This window comes from Haplochromis burtoni, unplaced genomic scaffold (assembly GCF_018398535.1).
Source record: "Haplochromis burtoni strain Fernald_Lab_line unplaced genomic scaffold, NCSU_Asbu1 Contig_77, whole genome shotgun sequence".
NCBI classification, from domain to species: Eukaryota; Metazoa; Chordata; class Actinopteri; order Cichliformes; family Cichlidae; genus Haplochromis; species Haplochromis burtoni.
The window spans coordinates 95,596-114,583 of record NW_024582438.1 but is presented as its reverse complement, the minus strand read 5'-3'; the positions used below and the strand labels follow the sequence as shown (position 1 = coordinate 114,583).

Genomic DNA, 18,988 nt, shown 5'->3' with positions numbered 1-18,988 from the left:
ACGGGACTCCCACACAATAGGATTGTTTAGCTGGAAGCTTTGCATGTACTGGAAATCAATCACAAGGTTTTCTTCCTTTGTAAACGTTGATGTTCTCTCTCCTCATGGAGGTCCTGCACTGAGGTAAGAGCCTAAATAAGGGTGCAGCAGGGAAGGTCTGGTATTGTTCCTGTCTGAGCAGGAACAAATATGCAAACAGGGTGTGGCTGGCATTTTACAGTGTTGGTGTGCGTCTGTTTCGGCAGCAAATGGTGCTGTGCGCACACGCTAAAGAAACGCAAACAAAATGTCATTTCATTTCCAAATGTTTCTCTTTATTAGATGTTAAATATGCAGATGACACCTCTGCAAAAAGCATCAAACAAAGTGTCTTCTACTACCCACACAGAAACACAAGGTTATCATTTATGCCACTGAGCAGCAACTGCTGCAGTTCAGGGATTTAATTTTTATACAATAGACTTTGCAAAATAGATTTACTGCACAATGGATCCAGGTTTGAAAGATGTTTACATCTACAATTTGCCACAGCTAATAGCTAAAATGACAAATACTTGGTTTCATCTGTCCTGCAACAAGTAATCAAGCCACCCCAGCATTAAGCACACACCATTAATTACAACAGAAAAACAGTGATTACTATAACAACATTGCATAAGAATAGAAATATGTATAAACAAAATTCCACATTGAATGATACCCCCCCTTAAGCTAATTTATTTACATCCAAATTTCTATAAATCTATGGTTTACATTCAAATATAACAGACATCATCTATCTGAAAACTACGAGTACAAAGGACTGCTGTCTATAAAACACACACATGTCATTTCGATGCAAAAGAAAAAGCAATATTTACAAAAACAAGGCTATCTTGCATCTGAACCGTAAACGAGAGAGACAAAACAGGGAGTTTTGTTAAAACCTAAGGCACAAGTGTCCATCAGATTGTCCATCAACTGCTTTAAAACCTCTGTGACAGAAAATAAATCCCTGATTATACATAAAACGCATACAGTGATCTAACAAAGAGAGTAAATGCTTAAGGTGCAAATATGTGTATTAGAATCCATAAATTCTTGCACTGCATTGATGCCACTGACATTTCCTTTGGATGGATCCTCTGTTACTTGTGTATTGATATCCATAACATAAATGATTGCAGGTGAAGACAGAGCAGATGTTACTGTGGTATAGATTTCTGCCACTGAGTGCTGGTAGACTTCAGGATTGTTCGCTGTTGTAGAATTGAATTTGTCCCAAGTTACCTCAGCTTTAGATCAATAGCATTGATTGATACTGTTTTGTGAATCCTTTCTGTAGCACAAAAGGTACAAACAAGATGTTATGATATTAAATATACTTCAAAACACAGAAAAACAACCTGCCGTGATCTTAAGATCATCTGTGCTCTTGTACTTACAGTATTATGCAAAATGTAAAGTAACGCAATGGAGTGCGTATCTGATTAATAAAATGAAAACTCTAATCAAAGCCAACATTAAATCATGTTTCCTGTTGTGTGAACAAGTTCATGAAGAAACAAGCTGAACGCCACACCTTTGGGTGGGACAAGCTGCGATCTGCAGAAGGCAGTAAAATTACCTTATCCTTCTCAAGCCCTGAACCTGCCTGACTGGATATGTTCGCGCGCGTGTGCGCGCGTGCGTGCGTGCGTGCGTGCGTGTGTGTGTGTGTGTGTGTTTAAAGAGTAGCAGTGTGAGGTGTTAAACGTGTCATCTAACTGAGAGAGTTTTGCAGAGAATGAACAGAGTTCGTCATAGAATTCCCGTCACTCTCACTCTTTCACACTCAGACATAATGTGCATGAACACACAAATGCACACAAGCTGATAAGAATGAGGGTGGGGTGGCGAGAAAAGAAACTGTTTTCAATGAATATTCACTTTTGTGTGGACCAGAGGTCAGGAAACTCTTTAAAAGGATTTTTTTTAAGTGTCAAAAGCTTGGAAAAAAATAGTAAACTGAAAATGGAAAGATTGGTGTTTGTCTAAATATATGAGGAATAGAAGGAAATTAGATGCTCTATCTTTGATATATTATTGATTTTTTCTTGCATGTCATGATTAGAAGTGCAGAGCTTAAAGCCATCTCTTACCGATTGGTACTGTCTGTGCAGCTTCTTGTAATGATACATGTTGGACAGAACTGTGGCCGCTGCTGTGGGTGCCTTATTGTTTTCAAGGCTAGAAAAATATTTCATCCAAGGTTATTAAATGATACAAATGACTTCACACACAAAATTTTGGATAGCAACATTAAAATTGAACATCAGGAGTCTGGAAAAATGTTCCAACCTGCTGGTTCGTGTGTCGTGGATGCTCATCAGTTTTAGCAGGCCATCAAATTGGGCGATGTCTCTGGCTGCACTCATGCTGCCAGTCACCAGGTTATTGAAAATACCGCAGATGTTGACCACCGATTCGCTGGAGGGAAACTTCTGATTTCCATCCATAGGCAGTTTATCCACCAGTGTGTTCACAGTCTTTTTGGCTAAATAAACCAATACAAATTCAATTTTGACAATCCACTAATTCTTAAAATTTTGCAAAGACAACAGTTTAGGGTTTTATATTCTGTGTCTTAGAGACATCAACATTTCTACAGAAGGGGAAGAGAAAAAAAAAGACTGACCCATGTCGTCTTTATCGTCGGTATGGCGGGAAAGGTTTCGTAGGAAACCTGTGAGCGAACGCAGCTCTGTATCTTTGGCAGAACGAGGTACCATGTCTACGATGGTTGGCAGCATGCGTTCTTTGTCCAAAGCCATATCGCTCAGCACCGCAGGCCACTACAAGTTAAAGAGACAGAGTAATTAATGTATGAGATGGACTAATTATAGCTAATTATCAAACAACCTTTGTAAACTTTGCACTGTTAGAGATCTTTTATACCGAGTCCTTCATCTCTGTGTTGCTTGTGCTTTGATTTGTGATGATGTTATCACTGTGTTACTCAGCACTTCCTTGTAATATGTGTAATGTCCGTAACTGTGATGTCTTTTTTTCAGTTGTAGTTGTATTTCCCCGAGAGCGGGCACAAGACAAAAAATGTAACTACGGCTGACATTAGTCCCTTATCCGGACAGTTTGGCCTTGTATGTACCAGCGACTCCTTTGGAAACATTTTTAATGGAATTAGCGGAAAAAGCAGTTTTGGCTTTCTCTGTGTTACAGTGCATCCAAGAAAACTTTATTTCATTTTGGTGAGTGAAATTCGACTGTTTTACTTTTCTTTTAGGTAATTGGCCCTTATTAAGATAAGATGTACTCTATTTGTCTTTGATCTCTGAACCTCTTTATTGCATTAAACACAACAAACTCTTTATTAATGCAACTTGCATTCCCACCACTCTGGGATGCTGGGCGATGCCACTGTAGCTGTTTACATCTTTTATATACAGTGTATGGTTACTACATTTGAATCCCTGATGAATTTGCTGCTCACCCTTTTGTCTCCAGCTGTGATGTTCTGCAGTGCTCCAGCAGTTGCTTCGCGGGTGTTACTGTTGATTTCGCATTTTTTCAGCAATTCATGGTACACCTTCAAAATATCAGGATGCCAGAGCCACTCCATACCATTTGGCATTTTGGCAACTTGACTTAAAATTTGAAACTGCTTCTTTTTCTGTCAGTCAAAGAAATACAGGAGAAGGCAGAATTAAGATGTGCAGGATGGTCTATGTGCACTTGCTAATGGAGCGATTCTCACACGTGCTTACAGTTTTGGTTTTTCGGCTCTGAGGTGTAAAGCAGCCGATGGATTCGCCCAGCCCATTGTCCTGATCTCTGTTTGGTTCAATGCGGGCTAAAACAGAAGATGGAAGTTCGGTGTAGAGCTGGTAGGAGAGGTTCCTCAAGATACACACTGAATTCTCCACCCCCTAGAACAGACATACACACATCCAGACAAATAAGTACACAAAGGAAATTAGGCCTGTGTATCATTTTGGACAAAAAAACAAAACAAAAAAAACAACATATATAATATACTGCAACTCAAGTTGTCTTAGGGGAAACTAGACTGTAGGCGTTAAAAACAACAACAACAAAAACAAGCCTGTAAGAGGTCACTTATCAAACCAACTTGAGCACTATATATATATAGTTTAAAATAGAGATAAAAAGAAGGGTTTCACCTGGAGGACCAGGGTTTGAATCCCACATGAACGCCAACGTCAACACTGACTTACTTTTAGTGCTATTGAAGCATGTGGCAGTGCCTCGCCTCCTCTGGTAGGAGGGGCTTATTAAAAAAAATGTGTATTTTATTTTTTGCCTTCTCTGGATTTCTCCTTATTTTTTAGCTATTCTCCCACCTTTTCATCGGCTCTGTTTGTTTTGAGGCAGGCCTTGATGTAGTTCACCAAAGACTCCACAATTCCAGTTGTTTCTCTCATCGACCGGCGGGTCTTTTCGTTCACGGAGCTCAAATTCCTAAGAACACAGAAAATAAGCAAGTGATTTCAGAGAACTTCTTCAGGTCAGATTGAGTGTTGTGCACATATAGATTACAGGACTCCTGGCACCAATGCATTAACAGAATAGAGTCAAAGGTAACTGGAGGCTGGAGTAATCAGCAAAAAAAAGCGCTGGGTGTGAAAAAACAAGCTTGCCAAATGCAAATGCAGTCATGGGAAAGGAAAAGCATACGCATACATTTTAATCAATCATGTAGCAGCTGCAGACGCAAGACACATAAATGAGGTGCACCTGAGGCATCCTGTGGCGTTGCAGAAGATTTCTGTCTCGGAAGGGGACTCAGGAGGGATTTCTGTGTCTGAATCGGTATGCGCAGTCCGACCCATCTCGTTTTTCGAGAGGGGGACGAGGATCTTTTGAGCAAGTGTAGGAAGTGTCGCTTTGGCTAGTTTCTCCTTAAGGGTTTCTTTGGATGAAAGGTTCCAAAAGATACCTGCACGAATACGGACAAATAAAAACTGGCATTTAGGCATACTATTGCTTCTTTTTTTTGTAATCAGCTTTTCTCAAATATGATTTCAGGATGTTTTTATTGATTGAGTTCAAGAAGTATGGCAACAGTTAACCAAAAAATTGGGAGAAACTATGTTTTTTCAGGCCAGCAGTGAGTTAAATGAACATTAACCAATTTAAAATGATTTCACAGTAATTATTTAACCTACCATAGCTTAGCAGAAATATCCCCCCCAAAAAACACATGCCATTAAAATAAAATATCCATTTGAGGATTACATTGTGCTCCATGAATCAAAAACCTGTCATCTGCTGTCACATTTTGGAAGCCCACTGATATTAATAAGTACAGGTAAAAGTTATTCCCTATGCCAAGGCGTTTTACTTAGCACTCTGTGTTGTGGCTTAAAGGAGAAAAGTGACAAGGTCTTGTCTCATCAAAGGGGGCGGCTGACATACTGCTGCTTCACGGGCCCACACAGCTCCCATCCTCACCTACACAGTCTATAGACATGACAGCAGTTCCCCATCCAACTCTCTGTGTATTCAGACACGCCCCATGCCTTGCAAATCTCCGCGGTGTGCTCTCATTTGTTTGAACAATATCAATTTCAAAGACTGCTCTTTTTGACAATCTGATCACTTTAAATCCACACACTGACTTGAACCAATCTGTAGCCACTTCCTCTTGTGGGAAAGCTCCAAAACAATATTCTAGGTGCTTCTCTGGTGCATGCGTTGCAATACCTGTGATGTTTTTGCGGAGCTCGTCATCGTTCTCCTCAAGCGCCTTGACGAGCTCTTGGATGCCATCCTTATCGATCAGGGCCGTCTTGTTTTCCTGGTTCTCGTAGATGATGTTGCGTGTGGCACCAGTGGCGTAGCGCCGTACTTCTGGGTCTTGGCTGTTGAACAGCTGCACCAAATCACCAATGCCACCCAGTTGACGCACCTAAAGAGGGAAGGAAAAAACAGTTGGGCATTTGGGTATTTATACAATCTCTAGGACTGTAGGACTGGGACAGGGACCTAAATGAAATTATAAAAACTGAGAGTTGCTTCAATGTGAAACAATGTGAAAGGGTCATTTAATTCTTGAAAAAGTCAGAAAATTCCCTTTAAAAATTATTTTTGGAGAAGTTAAATCTGCCGACAAGAGATTGCCGCACTATCTCAAGTTAAGAAATGGAGAAGAAGAAGAAAAAGTAGAAGAAGAACTAGGACACACCAGAACCGAAGCCCCAGCTTATATAAAGTCACCAGAAGAGAAGAAACACCTATCAGTGGATGCTGGCACTTGAAGGAAAACAACTTTCATGAATGAGTTTCTTAATAGCACAGAGGAAAGAACTGAAGGAATTGTAACCATGAGTTTAATCAGTGCAAAGTACCAGGTTTTTAGAGTCTTTGTCATTGTAACACTGATGCTGGATGTATGCGGCACCCAGGGCCTGCAGGCTGGGATCTTCCTCTGTCAGGTACTGCACTGCTGTTTGCATGTCCAACCTGACAAAGAAGCAAATAAACAAATTCCACACAGGAACTTAAAAAAAAACACTTTATTACATAACTTCCCTGCTGTTATGTTTGGTAGCACACAAAGAGACAGCTATTTGCAGGCGGTTTGTTACTTGTGTGCAAAATTGTGTTGTTGAACTTCTTCCAAATCGCACAGTGTGCTGCAAATCAGCTCGCCCTAACCACACGCTGTGGGATGTGTGAAATGTGAAGCTTGACACTGAGCTGCCACACCCGAAACCAGTCCTGCCACTATGGAGCCACCTCCCAATCCACAGCTCTTAGGAAGCTCACTTTTCACATTGCACACTCCCCTTGTGAACTTAGTGACACATGAAATTTACGGCACATTGGTTCATCACCTTCACTAAGAACTTCAGTGACAAATACAGCAAACTGAGTCATGAGGATGACTAGAGAGAGGAGTGGAGAACCACTGTTAAAGGACTGCTTCCAAATTGATCAATACGCCTCTGAGCTCATCAATTCCTTTCATCAGCACTTAAATGTTTTTTTTTCTAAAAGTTGTGTGACATCACACTCATGCCAGTTTTCTTCATGCTAGCGTTGCTTTCTTTGCTTTCCGTTTTCTCTTAGACACAGAAAAAAACGATGGGCTGAAGCTGAAGACCTGTATACAGTACACACTAAACTACACCGAATTCTTAGAAAGACGAATCACTGTTCTGTTTTTCTAGGATTCTAGAATTCCTCTTACCCAACATCATTGGTTGTTGAGGTTGATGATGTTGATGACTGATAAAACCTGACCTATCAAATGTAAATATGGGCATTTTTCCAGACACTGACCTGCACCACATCATACAGTTATCACAAACTTCAGTACAGTACCGGAAAATCAGTGCTACCAATGAAAACACTGATCCTATGAATGTGAAAAGCTTCTCACCCGCTCAGGTTGCCCATGCTGGCTCCCAACTCCATCTGCCCGTCGTAGATGTCCATGCCCCTGCCCACACTCTGCATGCTCTTCACCGACATGGCACGGGACATGGTGCCTTGACGCTGCATCCTTAGGTTCCCCTGGGAGCCAGACATCGTGGACATCATGAACCCTCCGTCCACAGTGTCTCCACCTCCCCCGTAGACGCTCCCACCTGACGTCTGCTGCATGGTTCCAGACATGGAGCCCACGCTCATCCGGTTACGGTTTGTAATCCTGCTGATGGTGCGGTGGGCCGGGCCTTTGAAGGACTGCTGTTGGACAATCTCTGTCCCACCTGCTGGCACCCCTCCGCCACGGGAAAGAGTGCCGCTTAGAGATCGGCGCATGGTTGACTGAAAGCCCGAGCTGCCTCCTCCTTGCATCATCTGGCTGGTGTAGCCATTGACCGCGCTCTGAGCATACGAGCGACCATAGGTGGCGTCACGTTCGGAGACTAAACTGCCAGCATCGCTGTTGTCGACACCCCAGCCCCTCATTTGCATTGGCATTGGCTGCATTGAATGCGTAGAGATTTCTGGGTCCATTCGTTTCATGGTCCCCATGCGCATTTCTTCTTGATAAAAACCCCCACCACCCCCACCAACAGCATAACCTGGACCTCCACTCCTCATACTCATCCTCTGAAGCCCAGCCATGTCTGGGGCAGCAGAACGGCTGCTGAAGCCTGACCTTTGAGACAGTTGCGGACCCTGAGGGTGGAGAGAGGAGTTACTGTTACAAACAGATGTGTAAAGAGAGTTACTCAATATATTTCACTGAACTGTAAGTTTGGATGAATCAAAAATATTTCTAAATCTATTCAGGGGACTGTTACGGAAACAAAGGCGAGGACACTGACGTGCATTAATCAGCCAGCGTCTTTCGAATTTAATCACTAAGATTGAGGAATCTAGTGAGTGGACAAGAAAACTCAGAGCTGATCTAATCACAGCCTACTGTGAAATACCACACACGCTGTGTCCTACGTGACATGTCAGCAAAGCCATCAGCTTTTTTAAGATGGGAGCTTCCAGCTAATATAACGTCTGGTGTTAGATTAAAGACTCAGTTTAATCATTTGTGTGTGTGACTATTGGGCTGAAAAAGTGAGAAACACTCCACTCACGATTGTTCTGGAACCAGAGTACATGAAGGATGATTTAGAGCTGAAACTTGGGTTATGGGTGTTATATTTCACTGACGATGAACCACCGTAATCTGAAAAGAAGCAAAAAAAAAATTAAAAAAAAATGTAATCCACCATTTGTCAGTGAATAACACATAATTACAACACATTAAAATATATTTATACACATTACAACTGCTGTATATAATTATGGTGTTTTGGAGCACTCTTTATACAACAAGTCTCATTCACACAACCACTTGTTTCTAAAAGCTTTTTCTATCCTCTACCTCCTGAGCTACAGTCACAAAAATGTTTTATAGAACCTTTATAATAATAAATAATAATCATTCTGTTTTATACAGAAACGTAAGCGATTTCTTGGTGACTAACGTCTCTGTTAAACTGCTGTTCCACTAAGTCAGGTAAGGAATCAGTAATTTGAGTGATTTATGACTTAACAGCTCATCTTTAGCCTAATCCTACTGCTACTAGTGTCAAAGAAAATCCCTTCTAAACAGGTCTGGACAAAAATGGAACAATGACAGCAGGAAGTGATTGGACTACAAAAATAGTTGAAAAAGTTCCCTTTTTTTCTTAAGAAACACTCTCCCATTTTTCAAAAAGGGAAGTTCATTTATACAGTACTTTCATTCTGAAAGTTGAATCAACTGCTGACTGTATTCTTGCAACTTCTAAGAGGCCAAGTGTGATTAAAAAAGAAGTTCAAAGAAAATATTGCATGTCATAAAAAAGGCACTTTTAGGGTGGGATCAATCGCAGACGAAAATCCCACAATAAGGTGTGCCTCTTTAATTTACAACAATGTTTTACATGAAAGACATTTCTGTCTAAATAGCCGGTGTCGTGTTGCGCCGAAGCCCAAAGGTTTGATTTCACACGGTGTGTTGCAGCAGGACCTGACCAGTCAGCAGGGCCGATGTCTCCGGTTACCTGTCCTACATACAAAGACATTTGCAGGTTTCTGTCAGCAAACACAGAGTATGCGAATGTTTTTTTTGCTCTCCATCCAGACTCAAATGGCAAGTGGTGACTCCGCTAGCAGCCATGGAGCAAGCTATTTACAGTGTAAGCAGGCTTACAGTTTGTCGACCCACATATCTAAGCTGAGAGGGGAATATGTCAGTGACAAAACTATGTTAATTATAAAGTAGCATCTATGGGTGTAATTATGTTTATGTGATTTAGAATCCCTTCCCAAGAAATTAATTCTGCAGCCTGTAATTTACTGAAACACAAAATAGAGCCATGACTTATTGGAGAATCATTAGTTTTGCAAGGATTTGGTCATAAATGTTGACCTTCTGGTGGCTGTAGGGAAAATGTAATTTAAGGGATATTTATCTGTTTATTACACTTGATTGGGATCAAAATGGTGACCAGAATGTGTCATTTATAAAATAAAATTTCAAAACTGAGGTAGTGGCAGAGGGACATTTATTAATATTATGTAACAGTCTATGAACTTGTTTACAGGCTGGACTACTAACATGTCATAAAACAGTAACTAGCTGCCAGTTTTCAAACTGTGATGTCTTCAACTCACCTTTTGAATGATCTAAAATGAGGTTCAAGCTAATGATTTGTATTAAACCCGCTCATTCTGATTCAGAGTAGTTTTAACGCCTCTCCCATAACACTATTTATTTCCGCCTGGCTGCACTTCATACAATGAGGTGGTAAACTTGCAGAGATCGTTCATGTAAGCAGAAGTACATATACAAATAAAAGTACAGACAGAAATGTTGTGCTATAAAGGCAAAGGAGAGCTCTTTAGAAGGCATTTCTACCAACTCTTTTTGCCTGCTAAATGAATCTCATTTTAATGTTAATATCATAAGAAAATAATATTAACACACGGTACTACAAATTTTATTACAACTTAAATTCTAATGAAAGGACTCAGCTTGAACATCTGTTATGCAGAGAAAAAGAGAATTAAAAGAAAATTATCACAATACATAAGATATAAATTATAAGTTTGTTTTTTGCCTCTTTGATCTCTTTGAGTGTCAGAAGCACAGGTGATGGACACACCAATAGGACTGCCTTTTATGTGCTATTGTTAGCTCCATTTAGGTTCATTTTGGTTTGGTTTGATGTTTGAAGGCGTGTGGTGACATGAAACTATAACTCCCCTAAAACGTCTTAAACTGGGGAGAAAAAAAAAACAATCTAATTTAGCAAAATGTTAGGAGTATAAGGTAGAGATGTTTGTGTTTAAATTAAGGCAGTAAAAGAAAAATGTTGTCAGAGAAACACAGACTCAAGTCATGTACCTCAAAAGTCTACTTAAGTACAGTAAAGATGTATTTTCATTACTTCCCACATCAAAGACAAATGATGTGAAATGCAGGTGGGTGCGGCTGCACTGCTCACAGTCAGAGATGTCTCATCAGAGATGTTTCAGTGTATCTGAAACATGTCTATATAAGGTATATCCGTTCTTTATGACATCATACTGATCCAAGAGCAAAAAAAACTGTACAAAACCTGAGCTTCTGGCTTGTAGACATTATTTTTTCAAAAAAAAAAAAATCAGGTTTGTGTGTTTTTGTTGCCATGCATTGTATCTTAGTGTACTTAACATGCATGTTTCTGCTGAACCTGAGCGGTTTTACACCTACCATATATGTAAAGAAAGGTGGGCTGGACCGCCCTTTATGCTACTTTATTGCATACCACAGGTATAAAAACCAGACTGACACATTCTCGGGCCTGACCCCTGTTCTACCTTGACTACGCCCAACACACCTGAGAGCAACAGCCGTTACAACACACCCCCTGAAAAGTCCTTCAGCGAGGAAACTTTTTTTCCCTTCCTCTGCTGCCACTCAAAAAAAATGTACTTTGATCATCAAGCCAGGACTCCTTGTAAATATTTCCTTTTTCACCCTCGCTTTCTGCTGAGACTTGTCCACATACAGCTTGAACACTGTTCACTCACTGTCATAAATGCATAGCTGCAGCAGTTTTTAGAATTGGGACGAAGTAGAAAAAACATTCCTTGCAGAATCCATGAACCAGAAACCATGTGCAAACACTTACGCATTCATAATGAACTTTTCTAAAACCGCAAACCACTGAAACAGCAGCATTCCCTGTTGTGTGGTAAGGAATGTGCCTCTTGTAGATGCTTTCAGAAGATGATTAATATGAAGTCACAGTTAATGACAATAAGTTTTCTTCCAAGCTAAACCCAGGGCAAAGAATGGCACACAGAAACGCAGGCAATGACATATTTATCCGACACGTATGTTTCTGCAGCTGAACACAGCATGAACGTCATGTTCTCTCCGCTGAAGCAGGCGAGTAAAGGCTCAGGTAAACAAAGACCCAAGCCGTCAAGCTCCTCTGCTGTCTCCTCGCAGTTTGGTCGCACACAGAAAATTATGGAGTGCAAAGGTATGCACGGGATGATATACTTTATGGTCACTTTGGGCGAGATTTGCTTTGGCCTCAAATGCCACTGGCATGTAGCTTCATGCATCAGTCACGTGTGCAGTCATGAGGTTTAAGAGCAGACACAGGCCATGACAAGACTGTGAGCATGAGTAGCTCAGCTCTTTCACTGAAGTCTTATCATAAAATTTGATGTAACTACTGATCATACTAATTCCCAGCGCTTCAGTATTGCCTTTCATTCCCCTTGTGGGAGTGTTGTCAGTCCCACCTTGACTTTGACTGCGTGTCAACATGCCTCCGACGGACCAGTTATGATAATGTATCAACTGTGAACGGGCTGCACGAGCCCCTCTGGTATCTCTTGAACCCACCTACCTTTAAGCCAAGCACTACCTGAAACCTAATCCCACGGGTGGGGAGAGGGGGGAGAGGTTTTCACCTTAGTCTGCTATCAGTGAAGTTCATGAAAGGAGCACTTGTTCGGGCTTGTTACACATTAACCGTTTCTCCTCTGCAGAGACATGACATTGAGTAAAATGGCTGCTGCTGGAGCTCATCTCAGAACAAAACGCAAATTCCTCGAAGAGCTGACGAGAAAAATGAGTCCACAGGAATTCAGACAAGCATGCAGAACACCCCCCACCCCCCAGGCCATATCAGTTGAGTGTCACTCTTGCATTTGAAACTATTGGCTCGGAGTCAGACTTGAAGGTCTGAAAAGAGTTTAGGGAAAAAGCGAATCGAAAGAAAAACAAATTAATTTTATCATTAGGTTTCTATTTATTAGACAAATAAACAAGTGGTGAAGCAACAGGGAAGTAGTTTCTCTTTCAAGCTGTATTGATGGGATCAATCATCTGGGTAATTTTCACAGTAAAAAGTGTAAAAGAAAATGAATGCAGCCTCTTAAATGTCAGCATTTTAAATTTCCTATGGGTGTTGGAGTCTGTAGATGAATCCTTTTATAGCTCAGCGTGAGCTCTATGAATATGTCTTGTTTCAAAACTCAAACCAAGCCTTTCTTGGCTGGAGTTTAATATGTCTGGACATATAAAAATCATGCTTTTATTACCCGGCATGTTTACTACCTGAGTCAGTGTGACAGATCATAATGTCGTCAAATAAGACCAAAGGAAACATGGTCACAGGACTGAGTGGTCTGATTAACAACTCATCTGTATCACTCAGCACTGCTGAGCACCTGTCCCCGCAGCGCCAGGCTGGAAACTTGGATTGTCACACTTAATTCCGCCACTTGTCCGCACTGAACACAGACCACCTCACACAGCAGCTCTCAATTGGAAATGCAGAGCAGTGAGAGAGTGTAGGTGTAACTCCATGTGAAAGCGACTTAAAAACTCGTTGATGTTTACCTGACATGGCGTAGTGTGAGGTGGATCCATTCTGACGCGGAAGTGTGGACTTTTCCGCCAGTCTCATCTGGATCTGCTGCTGGACGCGTCGCGCTTTCGCAGAGTCGTCAGACACAGAGCCCCCATTCCCGACTTTGATCTCGGACGGGAGGGCGTAAGTTGAGACTGAAGTGTTGGGCTGTAAAGCAGTCAAAAACACGTGCTCTGAGCCGACTGTACTCATGGTGAAAAGTTAAAAGAGAGCAAAAATAGGTCACACACTGCCGCGGACAGGGTGCCTGCGCTCTGCGTCGTGGCAGCTCAAACTGTCTGTGGTCAGACGCACCGAAAGAGCCGAGCTCTGCAGCCGGAGGTGGAGCCTCAGAGACGAGTCACACTTACTACCTGATTCACAGGTGAGCTGCTCCCCCTTTAGATAAGAGTCCGATAAGATGGAGAAGAATCCAAATTCTCGCTGACTCAGTCAGTCATTTGAAGGTTTTTCAAAACAGTCATGCGAAGTTGATTGCATTTTTTCCCTACTTCACTGGAAAATACCAGAAACCCGGACAAATATGGAAACAACTCTTTAAAACGGTTGTGGAAACGTCAGCTTCCGTTTTTGTTTCGTTAAGTTGTTGATTTTTTTGGGGTTTTGTTTTTAAATTGACTCATTTTTTTTGTAGTAACGATTTTTTAAATAGAATAAATAAATTAAGAAGATTTATTCAAATACTATAAAGCTGAATATTGTATTCGAGTATTTCTATTTTAAGTGGTAAGATGACTTTCAAATTGACACTTTTTAGCGTCAAGAGTTCACACACAAAATATAGCGAGCGATGCATGTAACAGTAATCGAGCAGAATTTTTAAGCCAACTTTCATTTTTCAAATTTTGGTAGAAAAATGTGAAATAGCTGCAGTGATGTATTGAAATATGCAAATACAGTATATAAAGGCAAAAACAGTCTGTGGAGTTCTGGCGAGCTTGAAAGTCCAGATTTGGTGTGACCACCTTTATTCTTTTTAACACAGTCTAAACTCTCTTAGGCAAGCTTTCTTATAATTTCTAAAGTAGTCTTTAGAAATAGTTCTCAAGGCTTCTTGAAGGACATTTAAAGCTCTTCTTTGGATGTTTGCTGTCTTTTCATCTGCTCTCTGTGAAGATGATGCCACACAGCTTCAGTAGTGTTGAGGTCCAGGCTCTGGACTCCATGACTGACAGTGTTCTACTGTGTGTTTTTCTATCCAGGTTTATTTTTACTGTACTGGCAGTATGTTTGCAAATAAGACACTCAGCAGATGGTAAAGCATGGTGGATCCAAGTCTATCTGTGTTCATAATTCTATCAATTTTGACAAGACCACCCAAGACCTTTGGCTAAATTACAGCCCCAAACCATAACAGAGCCTCCACTGTTTACAGATGACCGTAGACACTCACTGCTGTGCCTGTCTCCTGACTGGTTTCATACAAATAGGTGATTATTTGACACCACCCCCGATGAGACTGGTGAACAGTAGATGGCTCAGCTGAGGGGTCAGTTCTCTTGCATCTCTACCTTTGTCAGATCTTTGCTGGATATTTCCCAGTTTCTTAAGAACATATTGTACCTGCATTATGTTTTAGGACTTCCATTTTTTCTTTTGTCCTCCACTGGTCAAGTTTCTTCCAAGCCATGAAGTTTTTGGCTAATGGGTCATCTTGCTAGTGTAAAAATAGAATTTTATGCCCGATAACTGTGTTATCTTTGGCATTTTCCTTCATCCAGCTAAAGAAACTGGGACAAATTAGGGGGTTTGTAAGCAAAAGTGTCTGACAATACAATTTAAATTAGGTTCTTTGCTAAGTTGTCTGTTATGTGCTCATCCCTTGAGTTAGGTGCATTTTTAAAAATGTTTCATAGGTCAGTGTTAAGCGGCTCAGCAAATTATAAATCATGGTCAGGTACTGGGACTGACTGAAAATTGTTGAAAATGTTTAAAAAAATGTAATCAAATCAAATTTAATCTAATAAAAGATATTATGTGAAAGCTTTACATAGAGGGAGATGTGATATATTAAGAGCATTGTTTTATGTCAGTGAGGGCAAATAAATTGCAACAACCTAAATGTGGGACAAAAATTGTTTGTGTTGGAAATGTTACTAATAGCTTGAGGCATTTGGCATGTAGATCCACTGTTCTCAACACCTCACTAAATAAATACTGTGAGCATAAAAGTTCTTTTTTCCCCTGCCGTGATAGTCTCCTGTCATGTATTCTTTTTTTTTATCCCAATAACTTTTAAAAAAATTTGTTATTTCAACTACCTTATACCTATATTTTGTTTGGCTTTCAGTGTGAGGCATGCATCATTTTGCTACAGGTTTGTGAGGCTCACACTGTAGTTGTGATAACCATCCACAAAAATCCAATCTGTGACTTTGTGGTGACTCACAATGTTCCACCTTGAGCATATAGCAAAGGCAGAAAAACACGGTGATCTGTTCACGAGACTCGTGATGAGAGTCACTGGATTTTAGAAAAATATCTGCTGACTTTTGAAAACTAGTGCCAGTATAAATATAAGCCTCAGTGTAAGACTAGGTTTAGGTCAGGGGTACTTAACACACAATAAAATACATGGATCAGATAAATATGAATAAATAACAGTGACATTTTTCAACTTTTTTTTAAAACAAAATTTCCTTCAAAATGAATTATTTATAAATGAACTAACATGTTAGTTACATTAGCCGTATACAAGAACTGATACTCACTGATGTTCATTTGACAAACAAATAATTTATTATTTTGCATTTGAAAGCTGACACTTGTAATGACCCAGCTTTGTCCAGGCCTGTTGAGTGTGTGTGTGTGTGTGTGTGTGTGTGTGTGTGTTCCCTTTGTGTTCCTTTAGCTGCCTGGTAGGTGGAGCTAACCAGTGCAATCTGAATCCCGGCCAGCCCCTTCTGCCATATTTATGCACCAACTTTCTCAGTCTGTGCTCTCTCTACTTTTCTGATTGGCTTGTAAGTTTAGATTTTTAAAGCCATGCATCACTTTCCCGTCATCAGCTAAGCACACGAAACTGCAGACACGCTATAAACACCAACCGATTTTTTTGTTACATTTGAAAGCGTTCACACATTAAACCTCTTCAGTCAGTTCTATTTAGTGAATTAGAAAATGATTGGTGGGTCAGCCAGCACCAGACGTCCTGTGGGTTGTAAATTGAGTATTGCTGATCTGGAATGCTTCAGTATAATGACCCTTGAGGAATACTGCTATTTAACATTTAAACCATTAAAATAAAGTTATTCTTAAACATGATGTCAGAAGATAATGTGACAGTGTGTATGTCAGATGGCGGGACAGAAAAATGTCTGTGCAGCAAACACGTCTTTCACCTGTTTCTTTTTCTTGTGTTTTTGTCAATTATTATGCAGATTTGTCAACATATCCTTATATATTCTAAATAATCCTATTTGTATGCTTGTAATAATCATAGTATTACTTCGTTGTACTTTTTTAAATACACTGGGTAGATTTACGTAGAGCTTTGTTCTCTGTGATTTCACAAATTGGCACGATATTAAGCTGAGTCTCGCAAATGACGTCATGTATGAATGCAGGACTGTTACAAGGTGTGGCACAGTCACACTCTGTTATTAAGCTGAGCCACACCCCAGTTTTATCTAGTTTGCTTTATTCCGGCTCTTAGCAACTATGAGTCACTGTATCCAAAACAAAAGTGATATAGAGCGTGATAGTAAGACGCGTTATCTCCATGTCGGCACCATCTACCTACCTAAATGTGATAAGATAAGGGGAAAAGAAAAACACAGGATAAACACAGTAATGGTTTCTGTCTGACTGGATCAAACTGTACAAAGACATTACAACTGTTATTGCTTTGTCTGCTTCCTCCTATTGTGTGAATGCATTTGGACATATAAGAAAAAGAGGAATATTACACTTCATCTATCTAAAGCTTATTTTTCACTGATTTTCCCGTGATTATGCAATTTCATCTTGCTAATAACGTTAAAGATTTCATTTATTCAAAAGCAAATCAATCTCAGTGCGTTTACACTGAAACACATGCAGCAGGTGATCTATGGAAACATGACCTCCTTCCTCAGATTAGTAACTGAAAAATCACCTTTTACATATTTCCTCACACACTCTGCAAACCCGTTCTCTCTGACTTCCCCTCTATTGTCAAAGCACATTTATAAGCAGAAACGGTTGGCCGCTTCACATGTAGGAGATAAATGAAGCTCCGAGTGATGCTGCAAATCTTTCAGTTCCACAGCTAATGAAATTCAAAAGAATATTACTTCATGGTCCAAACAGCAGGAAACATAATGCACTGAGTATAAAAGTCTGTTCATAAGTTCTGACTTACCATTACCACTGAAGTGGAGTTGAGTGTGGAGGTTCTCTCTCTGCAAACGTTTACCTGTTCTGACCTGATCTGGGGGCAATTAGAAAGTATAAGTTATATCTACTGTCACCGCCCAGAAAATTCTAATTCCACCAAATGCAGAGGTACAGAAAACAAAGAGGTGAGTCAAATGGGAGTAAGACATTGTGGGGCGTGAAAAAAATCGACAGTTGTCAGTGATTCCGAGGAAGAGCGGCAAATGAAAACGAAAGACTTTCTTTTAAAACTGAACTTTTGCCTCTGCTTCCGAGGCTCCCTGAGAACACAGAGCAGGTTTTGTAATGTGAATTGCTTTTAAATATCTCTGTTTATGTTGTTTTACGGCTCGATGTTAGTGGATTTTTTTTAGAATTTATTTTAGGATGTCGCAACAATTCATTGATGAGTCAGTCAGTAATTAAAGCATTGGAGCAACTGTTACACTGAATTCTCAGCACAAACCAGAGGTGCTGAGTGACAGAAGTCTACATAGAGGGTACTGACTCAGGGCAGTGCATGTCTGCGTGTGTGCATGTGTGCGTCAGAGAAGCTGATGGTAAGAGCAAGACACCCTTGCTCTGCGTGCTGCCTCATGTATTAGAAACCATCTGTTTGTTTGTGGTAATCTCTGAAACCTATGACTAGAAGAATGAAGACACCCAGACATTAGGAAAGCATAGAAAAAAAAAATAGAAACCAGACATTCTGACATGAAGATGCACATATCGGTTGTCATGGCTGCATCATTTCTGCTGTGGTCGTCTCTTTTGTTGGTATTTTTCAGGTCGGAGCAAACTACAGGTCAAATTTTATTTCATTTGTGAATTTTATTTGTAAAGATTGTAAACTCAAGAAAAGTCAGTTTATTGATTGACCATGAAAATAATCTATTATAATCTATTATTTCTTCATTATAAAGTTTTGACCTCAAGTGTTTGGACAGCTCTGCTACTGCAGTTCAATTCTGCCAGGGTCTGTGCATATTTAATGTGAAATGAATAAACTGACACTAGACTGATGTCTCAATTTTAATTTGAGTCGGTTTACATCACTATTCACAGGTGAGATAGGTGAGGTGATACCTGTAGGTGAGACATAGTCTTTTAAACACCCAAAGCTTCAGTGGAAAAAATATCACAGCTGTCCCAGGGCACACACTGGACAGGTCACTTATCTATAGCACGACTAACATTGATAGACAGATAACCATTACCATCTTTGCTCAATTTAGAATCACGTGTTAACCCAACCC

The 18,988-nt window shown here is 40.3% G+C and overlaps 1 protein-coding gene across 2 annotated transcripts; it reads right to left on the bottom strand.

The window, feature by feature from the left end:
- Nucleotides 1–292: 292 nt before the first annotated feature.
- On the bottom strand, nt 293–17,867 carry pkp3a (plakophilin 3a). Of its 2 annotated transcripts, XM_014341136.2 has the most exons (14): nt 17,719–17,867; nt 13,346–13,523; nt 8,547–8,638; nt 7,385–8,130; nt 6,348–6,462; nt 5,704–5,908; nt 4,735–4,936; nt 4,341–4,458; nt 3,744–3,905; nt 3,470–3,649; nt 2,657–2,813; nt 2,320–2,515; nt 2,121–2,208; nt 293–1,318 (listed from the first exon to the last, which is right to left on the bottom strand). In XM_014341136.2, the coding sequence occupies exons 1-14, from the start codon at nt 17,719–17,721 to the stop codon at nt 1,277–1,279; spliced, it is 2,484 nt and encodes an 827-aa protein (XP_014196622.1). In that variant the 5' UTR covers nt 17,722–17,867; the 3' UTR covers nt 293–1,276. The 2 variants fall into 2 exon arrangements, with proteins under 2 accessions (XP_014196622.1, XP_014196621.1); XM_014341135.1 differs by lacking the exon at nt 17,719–17,867 and having other exon boundaries at nt 13,346–13,664.
- Between the last annotated feature and the right edge of the window lie 1,121 nt (nt 17,868–18,988).